Source organism: Rhinoraja longicauda, chromosome 7 (genome assembly GCF_053455715.1).
Source record: "Rhinoraja longicauda isolate Sanriku21f chromosome 7, sRhiLon1.1, whole genome shotgun sequence".
NCBI classification, from domain to species: domain Eukaryota; kingdom Metazoa; phylum Chordata; class Chondrichthyes; order Rajiformes; family Arhynchobatidae; genus Rhinoraja; species Rhinoraja longicauda.
In genome coordinates, this window is record NC_135959.1 from 28256254 (window position 1) to 28276305 (window position 20052).

Genomic DNA, 20052 nt, shown 5'->3' on the forward strand with positions numbered 1-20052 from the left:
CATATATTAATGGTATGAAATACATCTTTACATATGATCTATTATGCATTAAAACATTGTTTGGATAAGTATTCTATTCAAAACAAAAGCTAACTGGGCACCAAACCATGGAAAAAAGTTTACTACAACGCATACACAGAAAGAAGAAAAAAAAACAGGCACTGTATTCATTGCATTAAACCCAACAACCAGTCTGAATTTTATATCTCTAGTTTTTCCCCACCCCAGATCAAATGAGATTGACAGAGTATAAGCAGTCAGGAAAAAGAAATCCATGAACATTGGGCGACAAAAAACCCTGCCAGAATCTCATTCTTTTTTTTTAACTAATCAACCATTCATACTGCAAATGGTCATACTGCAAGTGGTTTTCCACTATTGCTGTGGTTTTTCCAATTGGTTTCCAGTAGGTCAACCACAATATTTTATCAAGGTTAAATATTTTATCAACATTAACGTTACAATTCCCACCTGCAAAGTTTACCGTGGCCTTACCCATGTTTTCTTTTGCAGCTTTTCTCAATCCACCTCTAACATTCCACTTAATACAGGATGATGATGCATTCACTGCCACCTGCATTTCACTTTGAGTAGGGGAGTTGACAAACCCTTGCTTTGTCAACTCAGACATCTTTCACTTTGACCTGTCTTAAGTTCCCACTGTGCAAAACCCTCAGATTTCCTACATGGCCCTCTGACCCAAAAACTGCAATTATTAATATAAATAAATAGACAATCCCTGAAATACCCAATGGCTTAGGCAGCAAGGGCAATTAAAAAAATTCAATGGTAACTTCAGGTTATAGATTAAGTTTCCATTTTCATCCATTTACGATGTACCTTAGTGTATATCTAAATCAATAAAATCCCACATATCTACAGATACAAACAGTTATAAAGAACAGGCAACAACATCTCCTGTTTGAATTTTGGATGATTTAATCACTTTGCCAATTCCATTTACTTTAAAAATACAGAATAGATGGTTCAGTTAGCCAAATGAATTGTCAAAAGAAACAGAAATGACGAGCACAGGCAACCCCTGTGTTATGGGGGGAGTGAGGAATTTGTATTCCTAAAAATGTCTGCACCAGGATTTTCCTCAATGCAAAGCAGTAATAACTGTACAAGTTAAGGAACACTAGTTGAAAAAGTTTAAGTTTGTTTTTATTTATTTTTCTTTCTACATAAAATCAATGAGAGTGTATTTTATTCTGCAACTCGAGTTTTTGGGAAACAATTTGTGAATTGATTGCAAATTTCTTCTATTCAAGTGGCTATATAACATGGGAGTTAGCAGTATCTTATTTTTCTCCAGGGCAGCAGATTCAAATATGGCTTTCAAAGCCATGTCAAAAAAAATTGCAGAGCTGTAGTGTGAGGACAGGGAAGTGAAACTAGCTGGATTTTCTCTTGTACATGGACGTGGTATGGACTCAATGAGCCTATTAGCCTCATTCTATGCGTTGACAATTCTGTGATAGATGAATCAAAACATCAATAAAAGGTTAAAATACAACTGGACTAAAGCACCACAAAATGTTATATAAGCAATGTTGGTGGGTATTTATTATCAGAAGAATGTCTTGGTAAATTTGGTTCATAACCACAAATCTGAATGATTTTGTCAACTGGCTGGTAAATCTAAATTTGAAAAGAATGAAGATATTTGCTCAAACCTGTAATAAAGTATCTGAGGAATTTGACCGCGAGTTTGGTTAGTTCCATTACTACTGAGGCTGCATGTACTAAAAGTGAACGTTACACCATCTGGGCATTGAACAGTGGTCATCCCTCCATCTCCATTTGCAGTCCGACTTCCATAGTTCCTTAGACGTACAGCATATTTCACATTTTCCTAGAAATAAAAAAATGTTTTGCAGGTTTATTTATGTACACAATACATATTTATTTAGAAGTTTAAAACTGCATTCTCATGGAGAATAAATTTGCAACAAAACTTGCAGATACACAAAATGTTCTCCGAATGCTTCAAGTAAGTCATATCTGCTCAAACATATGGTTACATACCTTTAAAGGCACAGCTTTATCCAATCTAATCTCTGCCGTGTCACTAGATGAATCATCAGTGCTGTAGGTCCCTTTTACTAGTTCTAAGGAAGTCCACCTATGAGAATGTGCTGAATCACCAGTGTGCTCACTCTGTCAAAGAAAGAATAACAAAGGGTTCATGGAATTCCACCGTATATTAAATTTAAAAAAACATAATTTTCTATTTGAAGTCAAAAGCAGTAAACTTACATCATCGACTAAAACTTCTAGTTCATATTCATGAATGCCGCCTCCTCCATAAACATGGTACCCGACCACAACTACACCAGGTTTGTCAACAGAGAAACAGATTGCGTCCGGTGACCCATTACCAGTATTCCAACTTCGCCCTTGGCTAGTTTTAATAAATCGGTTTGGTGTGGCTTTGACAGAGTGAAGGGAACTCAATCCATCAACCTGTGAAACAAATCTAACTATTAATAGAAGCTGGTTTCCAACCAAACATTATCACAGGAGAAATCACAGAAGCAAAACACAAAAATAATGTTTTTCAACAGAAGCTGCACATTTGATATTTAGTCTTTAGTGCTCATGCTTAATATTACAAGAACTGGTGAATAAATGCAAGCACCAAACAATGATACCATAGAAAGAATTCACAATAATTTTATATATTTTGGATAGAAATTAAATTAAATTGAGAAAGAAAGTTGAGGAATTGACACTTGAGTGTCAGAGAATTTTCTTCTCGCTTTCTGACAGTTGTGCATTTGGCTTACAAGTAAAAAGTGTTATCAGTTCAAATAATTCAAAACTATTGCTTTACTGAAAAATAATGCAAAATATATATATTTTTCTATACAACCATTACATGTTACATTCAATGAATGCAGTATCTGATATCTGTCTGTAAACCAAGTACAAATAATTTGTTACAAATATAACAATGTTGAAAACTATCACAATGCCTTTCATTTAGTACATTATTCACAGGCCATATAGAAATCTTTTTGTACACTATTTAATCTAAAATAGAGCAAATAGTAAAAAAGAATGACAGTCCACCTCAGATGTAGAATTCTTACCTCTGATCCCAGTGCCGATGCGGTGAGTTCACTCACTATACTGGCAAGAAGACCACAAGTGTTAGACACCAGAAGAGGAGAAAATAGCTCTACTTCTCTTCTAAGACTTTTGCGAACTGGAAGGACGACAATGACCAACATTTTTTCCAGCACTTCTCGAAAACTTGTCATACTTGTAATATTTTCTTCAATCTAGGAAAAAATTGTATTCAAGAATGGTTTCGGTTCAATTTAACTTGTACACAGGGTAGCGCTGTCAGCGATGGCAGCCTCGCCAATAGTCTGTTTGTCTTTTCAACTTTTTTGTTATTTTTAGTGTGTTTTAAAAGTATGTGTTAATGTTCTGTTTTTTTTTAATGTGGGGGGTGGGGGAGGGGGGAGGAGGAAACTTTTTTCAATCTCTTACCTTGCCGGAGATGCGATTGTTTTCTGGATCGTATCTCCAGTCGCTCTGTGGCCTAACATCATGGAGCTGGTGGCCTTGCTCGAGACTGACTTGAGCCCCACCGCGGGGCCATGGACTTACCATCGGAGCCTGTGATCCCTTGCTTGGGATCGACGCTCCAAACACAGCCTACGGATTTCAACATCGAGGGGCTCGCAGTCTCGGGTAGAGACTGATGTCGGGAAGCTCCAAAGTCGCAGGAGGTTCGACCAGCCCCGACCCGGGATCTGATCGCCCGGCATAGGGGAGCTGAAATCCCCCCCGATGTGGGAGCTTGATCGCCCCGGTGCGGAGGGTTCGACCACCGGCTAAGGGAGCCAAGATTGCCCCAACAACGGAAGGCTCGAGGTCCCCCAACAAAGAAGGGGAAAAGATTGAACTTTTTTTGCCTTCCATCGCAGTGAGGAATGTGGGGGGGTCGCTGTGGTGGATATTAATGTTAAAAATTTATTTGGGTGTCTTGTTGGTTTTTATTGGTATGACCGTATGGCAAATCAAATTCTTCATATGTTGCAAAACATATTTGTCTAATAAAGTACTATTATGATTATGATTATTATTTAATGATGCTCTTTTTTAACAAAAAACTTTCAAAGCCTCAGTATCACTTCTTTTCCTTCCAATATTTTAAGCCTAAACTGCAGACGTACTTAAAAAAAACTCAACTTGCACATTTCTTCTGAAAATCTTAGGGAATTTCCGTAAATTTGATTCCCATCTCAAAATCGATTGTGGTTTATATGACTTTTAGTGTTCTGATTTAACATGACCATAAGGCCATAAATCAAGCATTATAATAAGCGAGTTCGGTATCTCGACTGAGCATGCGCCGGTCATAGGTCGCAGGGGCTGAACATTCTTGCCAGCTGATCTGCTGCATGTATACAGACCTGCATTTCATCCATATTTTCCAGTTTTGCTTCATAGAGGTAAGAAAATATTGCTTTAAAAAATATTAATTAGGTGTATTTATGGTTAATTTGTACAGGATTATGATGATTTTGTAGGTATTATTGCTTTATGGTTCAGTGAGTGAGCGAGATCATTATGATTTTCTTTTGCATTGTAACCGGTACCAGAGCTGCTCCTCAAGCAGGAATATGTCGCACTTCTTGGTTATTCTTGGTTTTCCGGATTGTTGGCGATGCAAAAGAAAAACAAACATTTGAGTGAATGAATTGCTGCTTTGTGCGGGCGGTGGCTACAGTCCGGAATGTCAATGGATGACCACTGTAAACTTGAAGCTGCTGTTCGTGCAGCGATTAGACAGTTGCAGAATTCAGCATCCAGCAGAGCGGGTTGTCTGATCAAACCCTCCCTGTAACATCACCCGGTTGACACAAAATGCTGGAGTAACTTACCAGGACAGGCAGCATCTCTGGAGGGAAGAAATGGCTGATGTTTCAGGTCGAGACCCTTCCTGTAGGGTCCTAAATGACCCACCCCTTATTCTTAAATGCTAATCTTCATTGCTGGATCTTATTGGTTGAGATTGATTATGCATTAAAGAGTCCTGCTAAACTCAACATGTTGCATATCGTCAACCAAACTGAAATATATGACAATATTTGCTGCTCTTACCTGGCTGAGTTTCTCCATATGTGACACTAATAGACCAAATCTGTGAATCATGCTAGCTTCATTTTCTGTGCTGGACTGTTTCACCAGGGATCGAAGCAGCACTTCTCCATCATAAGCTATGGGAAGGATTGTGGTCAATTTGACAGAAGAGTGGCAAAGTGCAGACATGACTGCTGCAAGCAACCGGCTGCTTGATGTCTTGAAGTTTGCTTCCTGTATATCCTACCGAAAGAAATGCACAAGTTATTGATCACACACAAGCTTTGTTAAAAAAAAGATCCATTGCTTACAGTTTAACAGTAAAACGTAACTACTAATGTTCAAAAATTTGTCCCACATAAGCACACACTGGTTTAACTTTCAAAAATGAGCCCAGGAGTTTTCTCCCTCATTTTGTCTAAACAACAAACAGGAAAATTAACACTAAACCTGAATATTTCAAATGTATTAGTGCAGATTATTAAAGCAAAGCCCAACCAGGGACAGCATAAATTCCTTGATCATTTGGATTTTGCTAACATTAGTAAATGCGAATGATTGAGAGATTTATGCTGTTTCGGGTTGACAATATATTAAATCCATAATCACACAAGAATTGGGGTGCCAAAAGAGGTGGTAAAATTTTAATAACAGGTCGGTTTTAAAGGACATCTTAAAGGTGAGAGTAGAGAAGATATGAGAGGGGCAGGAAGGAGATTCCACAGATAAGACCAGAAGCAGCAGTTGGCACGGTTGACATTGATGCAGCAACATTTCTTTAAAATTTAATTGAACAATTTTCTAGGAGATCCGAGAGCTGAATTTTGCACCTAGAAGGTTGTGGTTATAGGGAACGAGTTGCCAAAGGAAATGGTAGAGGCCGATACAATAACTACATTTAAAAGTCATTTGGTCGGGTACTTGGAGAAGAAAATGGTAAAGAGATGCAGGACAAAAGTTGGGATTGAGTAGATAGGCATTAGGGTCGGCATGGACATGTTCGGCTGAAGAGGCTGTTTCTGGACACCATGGGCAAAACTAGAATGGCCAGTATTTATCGATCGCTCCCAATTGACAACTTTATCACATTGAAGATTCAATACTAGATACGAAGAATGACTACAGCAGTTTTCATTGGATCACGAAGAGTTTCAGTCCACATGTCAAAAACACAGAATACAAGAATCCCTTACTACAGGTTCGTTCACTGAATTATACTACAACTTGCATGAGCAGTAAATCACTTCAAAAAAATTCTAGTTGTGATGTTAATTTAGCAGATATACACAGATATAAAGAGCACTATAGTTCAACACTGTTGCGTGAAACTTAAATTAAGCTTTTGACATTAAAAAAAATCAAAGATAAACCTGATATTTTACCATATTCAGAGACAGAACAAAACTTGAAAAACTCTAATTATTAAAAGATAAGTAAAATAGTTGGGTCCTCTCTCCGACTTACCTGATCTAGGCAATTAAGCAGGTCACAAAGACAAGCCCACTGCAATCCAGGGGTGGGATAAAAAGAATGAAAGCAAGCTGTAAATGTGTTGTGGCATTCTTGAAGAACTGCTTCTAATAATGTCTTGGGTTGTGAAAGGTAGCCATGAGGATCATTGTCAAGCTTCAACATACAATGGTCAACTCCTTCTGATAAAATCTTTCTCAGAAGAGACCGAGTCTTTCCCACACATTCTGCCAGTTTGCTGGTTTCCTCTACCACAGCTTTAGCACCAGCTGTAACAGAAAATAAAATCAACACATCGAAGTACACTACAATGATTCAGAATTATCCCGATATATCTCAGTGAATTGGCCTATCAATATATAAACATTTACTATGAATAGTTAGCACTCTGTAATATTGATAATTGGCCTTTCATTATTTAATTAAACACATCAATTTGTTACATAAACACAATCTCTGAGTGACAGAATGACAGAAATACTTTAAATCAAAAGTTAATCAAATTAAAGACACTGTACTGAGTGTTGCATAAAATAGAATAAAAATCACATTTAAAAAAATTACTTAAGAACTGCAGCAGCACTGCGGCGCAGCGGTAGACTTGCTGCCTTACAGCGCCAGAGACCCGGGTTCAATCCGGACTATGGGTGCTGTCATACGGAGTTTGTACGTTCTCCCTGTGACTGCGTGGGTTTCCTCCGGGTGCTCCAGTTTCCTCCCATACTCCATAGATTTATATTGGATTGGATTGGATTAAGTAAAATTGTCCCTGGTGTATAGGATAGTGCTAGTGTACGGGGTGATCGCTGGTTGACGCAGACTCGGTGGGCCAAAGGGCCTATTTCCACGGTGTATCACTAAAGTCTAAAGTAATACACGATGGGGTCATTATTTTCTGAAATTCCGACCATACCTGATATAGGATATATTTCGCAGATGTAGACACGCAGCAGTCGTAGGCAGCAAGTACCAACAAATTTTAGACGTTCCAAATCCAGTAAAGTGGCTGTGTATTGAAAACCTTTTAACCCCTGAAGCTCCTCCACTCCCAGCACCAGTGTTGTCCAGCTCCACTGAAGAATGCTCAGCAATGAATCAAAACATTCCTAAATTTAAATTTAATAGATTCAATAAAAGTACAATACATGTATTTTACTTGTGCACCGTTGTAGGACATTGTTATAATTTTTAAGAATGAAACATGCATCAAGATTGTTTACAGCAGAATACTCATATCACAAATTATAAACTAGCAACTGAAACAAATATTTTTCCATTCACCAAAGAAAATTAAATTGTAAGAAGATATTGTTTTTGAAGGGCGAATTGAACAGCATTCATTTTTATTTTGCATTCAAAACAGCATAATCAATATTAAAGATATAGTGGCAATCTTATTTCTCAAATTGACGTTATAAAAAATGTTTATTCCAACAATTGCAGTAAAACAGTTCAGAACTACCGGTACCAAATCAATAATGAAATATGAATTTGAAACTCTTTGGCAGTTGACTAAGGAATCCCTTATGGATGTGCATCTTGATTCCAATATATTATTGGTCAAGCGAAAATAATTTATATTCTAATTTGTTCACTCACCACTGAGACCGTCCTTGCAAAAGATCTTCTCAATATATGCACTGGTTCACTGGGTTGTTGCTTTCCTTTTCCAGAATTGCCATCGCTTGATGGTAACCTGCAACCCAGATAATCAAATGTAACACATTTCTAGAAAATGAATCAGCATATTTATGAATGTAATAAAAATTCGTGCAATGTCAAAATCAATAGGATACTTGCAATTTGAAAACAAAAATTCACCTGTATAATAACTGTGGTATTTGACCTGCATTCACATCTGTCCCATTATTCGACTTCTTTGAGCTTTTGAACTGGAAAACCACCCTGAAACAGTAACATATATATTCTTAAAGCATTGTTTACAACTTATCTGCTATTTTCTCAATCAATATATTGAAACCTTCTGAAATCTTACTCATTCACCATTATGGCCCGTTTAGTCTGAACTAAACAGGGTACAAGTCCCTTCCATGAAAATATGTTGTTTTTGCCGAATCCAGCTCAGACTGTATTGTAGATGCTGGAATTCTGAAGTAAAACCAAAAATCCAAGAAATACTCACAAGGTCAGGTATCACTTGTGGACACAGAAACAGAGCTAACATTTCAGGTCAAAAAGTTTTCTTCTCTCCCCATAAGCACTATCTCAGCTTTTAGATGTCACCAGCAATTTATAGTTACTTTCAGATAATCTCAATTGTACTGTTATTTGGAAATTGGCTCACAACACAAACTGTGTAAAGCAACAAGATTAATGTAATGAAAATATTTGCACTGCCATTGGCTTGTACCATAAAATATGCAGAATAAACAAACTGCATTGACATGTTTCATTTGAAACATAAGATCACATGAGACAAATATTTCCTACCCATCGTCCGTGGTGATAGAGGCTTGTCCATGGGAGCCACAATCACTGCTGGGTCCTGATACTCGAGCCCAAGCCACGTAACACCAGCCAGCCTGCAAAAGTACAGGCTCATCAAACATCATTGCATATTTCTCCCTGCAAAACACAAAGATATGTAAAATGAACATGGCATGAACTAAATTCTTTCATCCAAGACAAAGTAAACAGAAGAGCTGATGGGCATTGCTTTCATGCTAAAAACATTTAGATGGGAAGGACCAGTGGACTGTGACAGACAGTTACAATTCAGTCATATATTCAAGTTTCAAGTCATATATTCTTTTTTACTTTTGCAACAAAAGTGCAGAAGAGATTCACCAGGATGTTACCTGAGCTTGCAGACTTGAGTTACAGGGAGAAGTTGGATAGGCTAGGACATTTTTCCTTTCGTGCATAGGAGGCTCTTATTGAGACGTACAAGATCATGAGGGGCATGGATAATGTGAATGCTCACAGTCTTTTTCGCACGATAGAGAATTCCAAATCTGGATGGCATAAGCTTACAGTGAGAGAGGCGAGATGGAAAAGGTACCCTAGGGGCACATTTTTTCCACTCAGAGTTTACAACTTTCAAATGACATTTAGGCAGACATATGCATAGGAAGTGTTCAGAAGACTGAGGGCCAATTGGGATTAGCCTGCTGTGCCTACCAGTTTGGCATGGACAAGTTGGGCTGAAGGGCCTGTATCTATGCTGTACAGCCCTTTGACTGTATGATACAATGAAACTAGTTGGATCAATGTGCCACTGTCATGCCATATCATTGGGGACGTTAGTGCAATAAACATGAATGTGCAAGACTCCATGGTTTGGAACCTATGACCCAATGTTATCAATTCAGTTTAGACATCAATGTATGAATCAGTATCTGTCCACAAATGCTCTTTCAAACCTTTCAGAGAAAAGCTACCAGTTCAGTCAGTTTGATGAAAAGGACATTTTAAATATAAATTAAATATGTACCTTGCAGCACAGTCATAAGCCAGGACATCAGTTTCTGCCAGCAGGTCACCATCCGTTTCATGATCCCCTCCATCAGGACCCAGCTCAAACAGCTAGTTTAAAAATAAGATATTTTTCAAAATGTCAAAACATATTCTATATCCTGGGCCTCCTCCAATGCTTGTGTGAGGCCACATGCAAACTGGAGAAACAGCACCTCATATTCTTGGGCAGTTTACAACCTAACGGTATGAACATTGAATTCTCCAATTTTAGGTAATTAGTCTACTAACAGCCTACAAACAACCTCCCCACCCCCCATCTCTTCCCTGTGCCCCACCTAGATGCAACTATTTCTCCATTTCCTCCTCCCTTTCCACCTATATGCCTTCCTCTGTCTTCACAAATGGAACCTCTTCTATCCTTATCACACACCTTTTTGTCTATTTATCTCTGTGCATTGTCCAACTAACTGCCTATCTAATATCCCTCTCACCTGTATCCACCAATCGCTTGCCCGGCTTTGCCTTGCCCCCCCCCCCCCCAGCTTTCTCCCGCCCTCTCATCTCAACCAGTCTGAAGAAGGATCCTGACCCAAAACATCACCCATCCATGATCTCCAGAGATGCTGCCTGACCCGTTGAGTTACTCCAGCACTTTGTGTCTTTTTTTTGTTGTAAACTGGTATCTGCAGTTCCTTATATCTACATATTTTATACATTCGGTTTAACTTATTGCGTTATACTCAAAATGCTCCTAATAAATATCATTCAATCAGTTCCACTCTTACATGAATCCACCAAACAACATATTTAAACAGAATTAATTTTCTTGCACTTCCTATATTTTCTGCACTTTCTGCTCACCCTATGATATACAAATTGCCACAACACATCAGAAAGTTTGCTTTCCCCAATATGTAATATTAGAATCCTTTTAATGGGAGTGCAGGTTACTTGCTGCTGACATACAGAACACACTTGAATTGCAATTAATTTGATTGCGAGAGATAAAAATTATTATTTCCAGTGCTGGCTAACTCACCTTGATTTTTGCTGTGTATTCACCTCTCCCACCAAACAAGCCAAGACCTCCAAGCAGTATGTCTGTGTCTGCAGTAAACCGAATGGCTTCCACAGAATGAGCAGAATACCCCCAGCCACCGCCATGACCTAAACATTGCATGCAGATACAAATGGAGTGAGTACAATACCTTTCTCAGTAGTGACAATAATTTAATTATATAAGTTTATTATATATAATAATAATAATCCTTTTTATTCGTCCCACAACGGGGAAATTTGCAGACATGTAAACCTACTTTCAAATCGATTAACCACGCTATAATCTTCTTTTGAATAAACTTTAGTAACTGCTTGGATCTCCTCTTCTGTATTAGTAACGCCCATTTTCAGGTCCTGCATAGCAGCCAACGTATCCAAACAACCTGTTTTTACATTTGAAAATAATTACTCAACAAAATTGAAATACTTTACATGTACTTTACTGTCTTCTTAGACCATGATGATTAATTCAGTTGACATAATTAGTCATCAATATTTTCACTTCCTCTACCCAAACAGTACACATTGAAAATACATACATTCAAATCACTCAATTCCAATAATCATGATATGGTAAGTGATGGGACTACACTAAAGCTGAGTGTTCACATACAAATGCACTAATCCTCTTCATGGAATTAAATCTGCCATCCTTATCCCAAAATCAAGGTGAGTTAGCCATCCTTATCTACCTTCCCAATTCAAAGGCAATTACAAACGGGCAATAAATGCTGGGTATTACCAAAAGTACTTGAGCTTAACATTATTTTGAAGACACATAGTCACTACTCAAGAAACCAGGCAACAAAGAAGTTAAGAATGAAAATTTCATGATCCTGATTTTCCTAGGTAACATTTGAGAAAGGAAAACAAAGGATATTTCTAATTACAAATGGAGGGTGGTATAGACTATGAAGTTCTGTATAAATTAGAGCAGCTGGCTACAAATCAGTCCTTCATTTGAAGGAGACACCAGAGACTACAGATGCTGTAATATGGGGCAAAGCACAAAGCACTGGAGGAAATCAGTGAGTTGTGTAGCATCATTGGGGGAAAGGAATGTCTGATGCTGCAGGTCCGGACCCTGAATCAAGACTGGAAGTGAGAGGAATCAAAGGAGAAGCGTTTAGCATAAGGTGGCATTTGGTATGCTTCATAGGATGGGGCATTGAGTATCAGGAAGTTATGATGCAACTTTATAGGACTTTAGTTATGCCACATTTGGAATGGTGTGCGGAGGGCTTTATAACCCTTCTGATAGGGTATTAAGGTGTATGAAGACTGGGTGTTCATAATGAAGATGAGGCAGTGAGAGCCAGGGAATCAGAAGTTGTCAAATGGAGGACATGTAAGGTATCCTGGATATAGGTTGGATGGGACTGGTCAAGGGGATACAGGAGTCATACGGCATAGAAACAAGCCCCTCAGCCCGATTGGCCCATGCCAACCAAGATGCTCCAGGAACAAACAAACAAACCAACAAAATTAGAGTTTTAGTATATAGATAAGCAGTCAGAAAGTATGGCAACAATTTGGAATTGATTTTAAAATTGAAAGGACGAATTAGACATCCTCCAATTTGCAGATGTTGATTCTTTAATTGTAAGTAATAACATGGAGGGGAATAGGATACCATGTTACCAAGACGAGATGAATACTGCAGGATTGCCATTTGGTCAAGACAGAAGACAGTGCTCTCTCTACAAGCTGCATCTCAGTGGTCAGAAGACCAAGGCAAATATTAGACTGAACTAAAAAAAAACATTTTCATTGTCCACAAAGGATACCATTTTAAACTGTACTTTCTTAAAATTGTTGTTAAAAGTTTAACTAAACTACTGCACAAATCAACTGAAAGTTTTTTCAAATATCAGGTGGAATCCCATTGTTGAGCAATTTTATCTCTAATTCAGATTATTGTACAAAAAATATCCCCAAACCTCATTAGAACAAACGTACATACAACAGTGCAATTAATACACGCTACTGCAGAACCCTAGGTTAGTGTCCACATTATTATTCTTACCTAGAATGTGCAAAGCCCCATGCGACCTAGTGGTATTTGATTTAGATCCTGTTGGTAGTGCAAGCTCAGGACTCAATATGCTACACTTGCTGTGCATATCTGATCCTGCAGGAAGCCTAGCATCTGCTGTAACTGCATTGTAGCACCAAACTTCTTTTTTGCCTGGTAAGAACCTTGAGAGAAAGAGAACAGTCTATCAATTTTACTTCTGCTGGGGTTTTATGGAGTATTGACATATAAAAGACCAACTATAACCAAACTTTTCATGCAGTTCCTTGTGCTCACATGCCTTATTCTTTGTTTTAAGACCGTAATACACCATAATTAATGCCACACCTGGAAACAATAGGTCAGTCAGTTCTCAAGGATATACCCTTGAGAACAGTCTAAGGAAGAGTCCAAACCTTAAACATCATCTTTCTATGCTCCCCAGAGATGCTGCCTGAGTCGCTGAGTTACTCCAGCAGTTTGTGTCTTTGTTTTTACACTCTTCAATAGCAGTCCTTCAGAATCGAGGAATAATTGCTTCCACTCCAGTTTTGTTGATACTAAGATGACTGTGAGAATGGAGGCTCTTCCACAGATAGGGCAAGAGATGTCTGATGGGGCATTATGCGACTTGGAGTCCCCCTTTCCCATTTAAAGAGATCTTCTATATGTCCCTGAATATTACTCAAAATTCTTCATACCCAGAAGGTATTCCCAAGAATCAGTTAGGATGCAGCACTGATACATGAAGTGGTCCATTTTTTCAGGGTCTTGCCGTGAACCTTTCTTGTTTGGGATAGGATCGTGTAGTGGGTCAGATTGGTAGAGGATGTTTGCCATGCAGATATTGAGTGCAAGGCCATTCATGTGGTATAATTCAGTGAATTAATTAATTAACAATGGCTCAGAACTCAACTTCTGAATGCACACAAAATCAAGTATAATATGCGTACTGCAGTTCGACTACAAAGGTTCAAATTATGTTGGTTTCAGAGTGTAGCTGCCTGTATTGAATAATTTCCATTAGTTATCTTTAACACTTTTATTGAGATTGGCTCTGATGTAAACTTACTTGTTGGGTCATAGCTTGACTAATGCATTGCTGTGGACAGCTGAATTTGAAGTTGTGTTTCAGACCGTTCCATGGTGCTGCTTTCTGCATTTTTCTTGGAGTTGCTGTGCAACTTGCTTCTACATGATCAAACTCTATACAGCAATTTAGGAACAGCTCTATGGCATTGTAAGGAAGCAATTTCAGACCAAGGCAATAACTTTCCCTGCATCAGTCAGCAGGAAGAACACTCTGTAGTCACCATAGTCAGTCTTGTTTGCCTTCATAAAGCTCAATCACAACACCTTTGAGATTCCCCAGTATAGTCTCTCTTTCCTATCTGTGAACAAGGAGATTGTAGATTCTAAGGGGAGTAAGAGGCAACCGTGGCTGACAAGGAAAGTTAGGGATGGAATAAAACTAAAAGAAAAGATATATAACACACCAAAGAGTAGCGGGAAGCCAGAGGATTGGGTAACTTTCAAAGGACAACAGAAGGTAACAAAAAAGGTAATACGGGCTGAAAAGATGAAGTACGAGGGGCAGCTGGCCAAGAATATAAAAAAGGACAGTAAAAGCTTCTTTAGGCATGTTAAGAGAAAAAGATTAGTAAAGACAAATGCGGGTCCGTGAAGGCAGAAACAGGTGAAATTATTATGGGTAACAAGGAAATAGCAGAAGAGTTGAAAAGGTACTTCGGATCTGTCTTCACTAAGGAAGACACAAACAATCTGCCAGATGTACTAGAGGACAGAGGATTTAGGGAGACATAGGAACTGAAAGAAATTTGCATTAGGTGAGAAATAGTATTGGGTAGACTGATGGGACTGAAGGCTGATAAATCCCCAGGGCCTGATGGTCTGCATCCCAGGGTACTCAAGGAGGTGGCTCTAGAAATCGTGGGCACATTGGTGATCATTTTCCAATGTTCAATAGATTCAGGATCAGTTCCTGTGGATTGGAGGTTAGCTAATGTTATCCCACTTTTCAAGAAAGGAGCGAGAGAAAAAACGGGGAATTATAGACCAGTTAGCCTGACATCGGTGGTGGGGATGATGCTGGAGTCAATTATTGAAGAGGTAATAATGGCGCATTTGGTTAGCAGTAAAAGGATTGATCCGATATCATGGATTTATGAAGGGGTAATCCTGCTTGACTAATCTTCTGGAATTTTTTGAGGATGTGACAAGTAAAATGGATGGAGAGCCAGTGGATATAGTGTATTTAGACTTTCAGAAAGCCTTTGATGAGGTCCCACACAGGAGGTTGTTGAGCAAAATTAGAGCACATGGTATTGGGATTAGGGTATTGACATGGATAGAGAATTGGTTGGCAGACAGGAAGCAAAGAGTAGGAATAAACGGGTCCTTTTCAGATTGGCAGGCAGTGGCGAGTGGAGTGCCGCAAGGCTCGATGCTGGGGCCGCAACTATTTATAATATATATTAATGATTTGGATAATGGAATTAGATGTAACACTAGCAAGTTTGCGGATGACACAAAGCTGGCTGGACTGCGAAGAGGATGTTAGGAGGTTGCAGGGTGACTTGGACAGGTTGAGTGGGTGGGCTTGGACAGGTTGAGTGAGTGGGCAGATGCAGTGTAATGTAGATAAATATGAGGTTATCCACCTTGGTGGCAAAAACAAGGAGGCAGATTATTATCTCAATGGTGTCAGATTAGGTAAAGGGGAAGTGCAACAAGACCCGGGTATCTTTGTACACCAGTCACTGAAAGTAAGCGTGCAGATACAGCAGGCAGTGAAGAAAGCTAATGGCATGTTGGCCTTCATAACGAGAGGATTTGAGTATCGAAGCAAAGAGGTCCTTCTGCAGTTTGATAGGGCCCTGGTGAGACCACATCTGGAGTATTGTGTGCAGTGTTTGTCTCCTAATTTGAGGAAGGACGTCCTTGCTATTGAGGCAGTGCAGCGTAGGTTCACGAGATTAATCCCTGGGATAGCAGGATAGTCATATGAGGAAAGATTGGAAAGACTGGGCTTGTATTCACTAGAGTTTAGAAGGATGAGAGGGGATCTTATAGAGACGTATAAAATTATAAAAGGACTAGACAAATTAGATGCAGGAAAAATGTTCCCAATGTTGGGGGAGTCCAGAGCCAGGGGCCACAGTCTAAGAATAAAGGGGAGGCCATTTAAAACTTCAGTGAGAAGAAACGTTTTCATCCAGAGAGTTGTGAATTTGTGGAATTCTCTGCCACAGAAGGCAGTGGAAGCTAACTAATTGGATGAATTTAAAAGAGAGTTAGATAGAGCTCTAGGGGCTAGTGGAATCAAGGGATATGGGAAGAAGGCAGGCACAGGTTACTGATTGTAGATGATCAGCCATGATCACAATGAATGGCGTTGCTGGCTCCAAGGGCCAAATGGCCTCCTCCTGCCCCTAATTTCTATGTTTCTACGGAGAAACAAAGAACTGCAGATGTTGATTGATACACACAAGTCCAAAAAGTGCTGGAGTAACTCAGCACCCTTCTTCAGTGTCTCGACCCTAATTATCCATGTTCCCCAGGGATGCTACTTGACCGATTGTAGATTTATGATGAATTTGCACTTCACTCCGTTTTAGAACTTCTGTGAAAATATTAACCACTCTCTAGGCCTTGTTATTTTTTTCCGTTTAAAAATGACCTTTGAATTCGTGTCAGTCACAACTGGTGGTGGGTTGGCTGAATGAAAAGAATGCAGTGTAATGAGTCAAGGTCGCTCGCAAAGGTGGAGGTCTTCAAAGTGCTCCTTCCAGCAATTATTGACTGACTCTTCTGCTAATAAACTCCCTGTTTTGGGCTCAGTGGGATAGGGCCTTAATCATTCAAGCCACCAATATCCTTCTCCTTAACAGTGCTGCAGAACCTATGCATGTTACGGCTGTCAGCAGGCTTCTCAGTCGCCAGCACTCTCATCATTCACCATCTGCTCTTTCTGCCATAGGTTTTCTGTTCTTCCTCTAACATCACGTGCCTATAAAGATGTTTATTTTCCCTTGAAGAACGATGAATTAGTGAATAGGTAATTCAATTCAATTTGCCCAATTGTTCCATACACCCTGGTGCCCACGTCCAATAAAACATTCCTAAAAATGTTTCAGGAAATTAAAAAAACCCAACATGATTCTTTCCTGAGAAAGAAGGATCTTACCAACTAAGCAAAAGAGGGCAATTTGAAAGGAAATATATTCAGATGTTGTCATGAAAAAATAACTACTAATATGCCAGTTAGACATTTGAAATGCAATCAAAAATCCATCTTTGGAGAATATGATTCACATATTTAAAATCTGAATGGAATATATTGGTTCACTGATTTTAAAAAAACAGGGCAGCATAAAACCTGAGTGAACCAATATGGTCTTGAAGATTTGGGTTAATATCCTCATAAAATGAAAATCAGTAAATAAATGCTTCAAAATAGTTTTATGGCAGGTGGGTAATAGTTTTAAGGCAGGTGGAAAAGTAGGATTAAGGTGTGGTATTGAATGGAAGAAGAAAGTAATTCAGTCTTGTGGTCATTATAGGTAAAGTTCTAAACAAATCTTATTCATACCGTTTCTAAATATCATCAATCTGAGTAGAATAAGCATGCTACTAAATAATTGAAAATATGCACAACTAATATTTTTTTCCGCTTGAAAATGCAGAGAAATGGGAAATTTATCTTTAATGTGGTTGGAAATTCTTCAGATGGAAAGTGAATTTACATCTTTGTCCTCAGAAGTTCTTTGGTAGGGAAATATTTCAACTTACCTCCAAATTACATCATACACGGGATCCAGGCAAACTGCAAATCCTCGCAAGTCTTCCTGCTCTGAATCATTAAATGTCCTACAGCTTCCATCCAGCTTATTGATTAGCAAGCATTTAAAGGGCGGTGGCTCAGTTACAGATGCAGGTACCAAACCTAAATGAACAAACACCGTCGTTCACCAACTGCAAGGTTTTTAGTCATACCATTACATCTCTTCAAAAATGTTTAGATTACAGATGTTCCCTTTTTTATGCCATTTGGATAATGGAAATTTACCCCCAAGGAATTAACATGATGAGAAAATCTAAGATACAAGATGAAAATTTGTTCTTACAAAATCTGAGAAAATTAAATTGGCACATTTTATTTTCAACTCGCATTTGTTCACTCACATGTTTTGCTTTACAGATAATTACAATACAAACCGTTTTCTAGGATCGTAATTCCCACATAGCGAGAGTGTGGGGCGAGGTTGCCTGTACTAGTGAATCTAAAATTGCCCCTACATTTCCTTTCCCCTGAGAAATTTGGTGTAGCATTTCATTCCTAATCTACAATGATAAAAGCACAGAGTAATGAACTTATCATTATGCCACAAGAAAAGCTGATCTGATATTACTTGAAAAAGCTCTACCATGCTTTGTGGTTTGCTATTCAGACTGCAAATTGATCAACTACATTCTGAAACTACAGCTTAAATTGAAAACAAACCTTTGAGTTCTAAAAATTCACCACTAAATTCAGAGCATACAATTAATTGGACTTGCCTATTATGCTTCTGCTGGCAAAGATTTCTGAAGTTGATAAAACATGCGAGTTGATGAGAGCTTCATCTATACGCAGAAAGGTTTGGTCTCCACTTGCACCTATCCAGGTTGCCTTACGACCATATTTTGAGCCTATATTTGGCATAGGAGATGGCCTTGTGTTCCAGAAAGGCATATCCAAAATTGGTCTACCAAGTTGTCCTTTCTAAAAGGGAAAGAGACATTTTTTGAAACATCTTACTTTAATTTCCATTGATATGCACATAATCAACAATACTCATCTTTTAGCCTACAAAGCATTCCCAGACACTTCATAGAAAATATTTTCTTGAAAAGTAAACAAACTGTAAGAGATACAAGGTAGGGTTATATTTCTAGTTCTAAACAATTTCAGTTAATTCTAAATAATGCTAGTTCTGAACAAGGTTTATGCAGATTGATTAAGGAAATAATTAAAGATGTGGTTTAGGCAAGAATTATTAAATGAAAGAAGGGAGAGTGATGAATCAGAGGCTGGAATGAATGCATGGAGAGGAGATCTGGACTGAAGATTGGGCGAGATGCAAGTCAATGGCGAATTTAATCATCTGGATGAGAACTCTAAATTTAGGAGACTGGGAAACCATTAGCCAATTAGTAAGGTACATTGTGATTAAGTCTAAAAACTATACATAAAATCTGGAGTTGAAATTGGTTTCTGGCAAATTTGTAGACCAGGGGATAAAAGGGTTGCCACAAAATTGACTACGTTTAAAAATAGAGTTCTATGAATTTTTTTTTTGACTGAAGAGAGGTATACTTGTTTTTCCCGAGGGTTTAGACCCGGGACCCTTGGTGCATTTTGGATAATTCAATACGTTATATTTGGAGGATATTACTCAATTCTGATGTAATAATAGACTTTAAGAGCAGAGATTGATTGAGGAATGAATAATGATATTCAATAAAAATGAGATAATACATATTGGTAGGAAGAATGAGATGGTGCAAGAAGAAACAATCATTAATTTATTTTCCTCCGGAAATCATTGAAGATAGTTGGATAGGCTAATAAAATAAATAAAGCACACAGGTTTGCAAATAAAACATAACAAAGGCAAAAAAAAGTTACACTTAACACATGCAGCACTCAGTATGAAAGAGACAGCAATTTAGATGTTATAAACATTACTCTGTCTGCCCTTGTGAATTAACAAAATGGCTCAGATGGCATAATTTGAAGACAAGGGGATTGAATATCTAGTAAGGAAAACATATTTAATATGTATTCATTACTAAATATCTGAAAAGCTAATTAAAGGCTCAAAATAAATGAGTTAAAAAAAAAAATACTAGGCCAAATAGCTGTTACTTGTGGTTTACAAATCCATGATATTTAAAAAGAGTAT

General features: G+C 38.3%; 1 protein-coding gene across 12 annotated transcripts in view; it reads right to left on the reverse strand.

Annotated features, from left to right (window-relative positions):
- The window catches only part of mycbp2 (MYC binding protein 2), a 200926-nt gene that overhangs the window by 87679 nt on the left and 93195 nt on the right, over window positions 1–20052 (reverse strand). For all 12 annotated transcript variants that reach the window (XM_078402308.1, XM_078402313.1, XM_078402303.1 and 9 more), the window contains 16 exons: window positions 18665–18869; window positions 17897–18050; window positions 13097–13269; window positions 11328–11453; window positions 11051–11178; window positions 10028–10119; window positions 9025–9159; window positions 8395–8478; window positions 8173–8269; window positions 7487–7679; window positions 6568–6842; window positions 5125–5346; window positions 3099–3290; window positions 2263–2469; window positions 2032–2163; window positions 1680–1858 (listed from right to left, as the gene is read on the reverse strand). In XM_078402308.1, coding sequence (XP_078258434.1) covers window positions 1680–1858; window positions 2032–2163; window positions 2263–2469; window positions 3099–3290; window positions 5125–5346; window positions 6568–6842; window positions 7487–7679; window positions 8173–8269; window positions 8395–8478; window positions 9025–9159; window positions 10028–10119; window positions 11051–11178; window positions 11328–11453; window positions 13097–13269; window positions 17897–18050; window positions 18665–18869 — 2594 coding nt within the window. The remainder of the gene's footprint in view (window positions 1–1679; window positions 1859–2031; window positions 2164–2262; window positions 2470–3098; window positions 3291–5124; window positions 5347–6567; window positions 6843–7486; window positions 7680–8172; window positions 8270–8394; window positions 8479–9024; window positions 9160–10027; window positions 10120–11050; window positions 11179–11327; window positions 11454–13096; window positions 13270–17896; window positions 18051–18664; window positions 18870–20052) is intronic.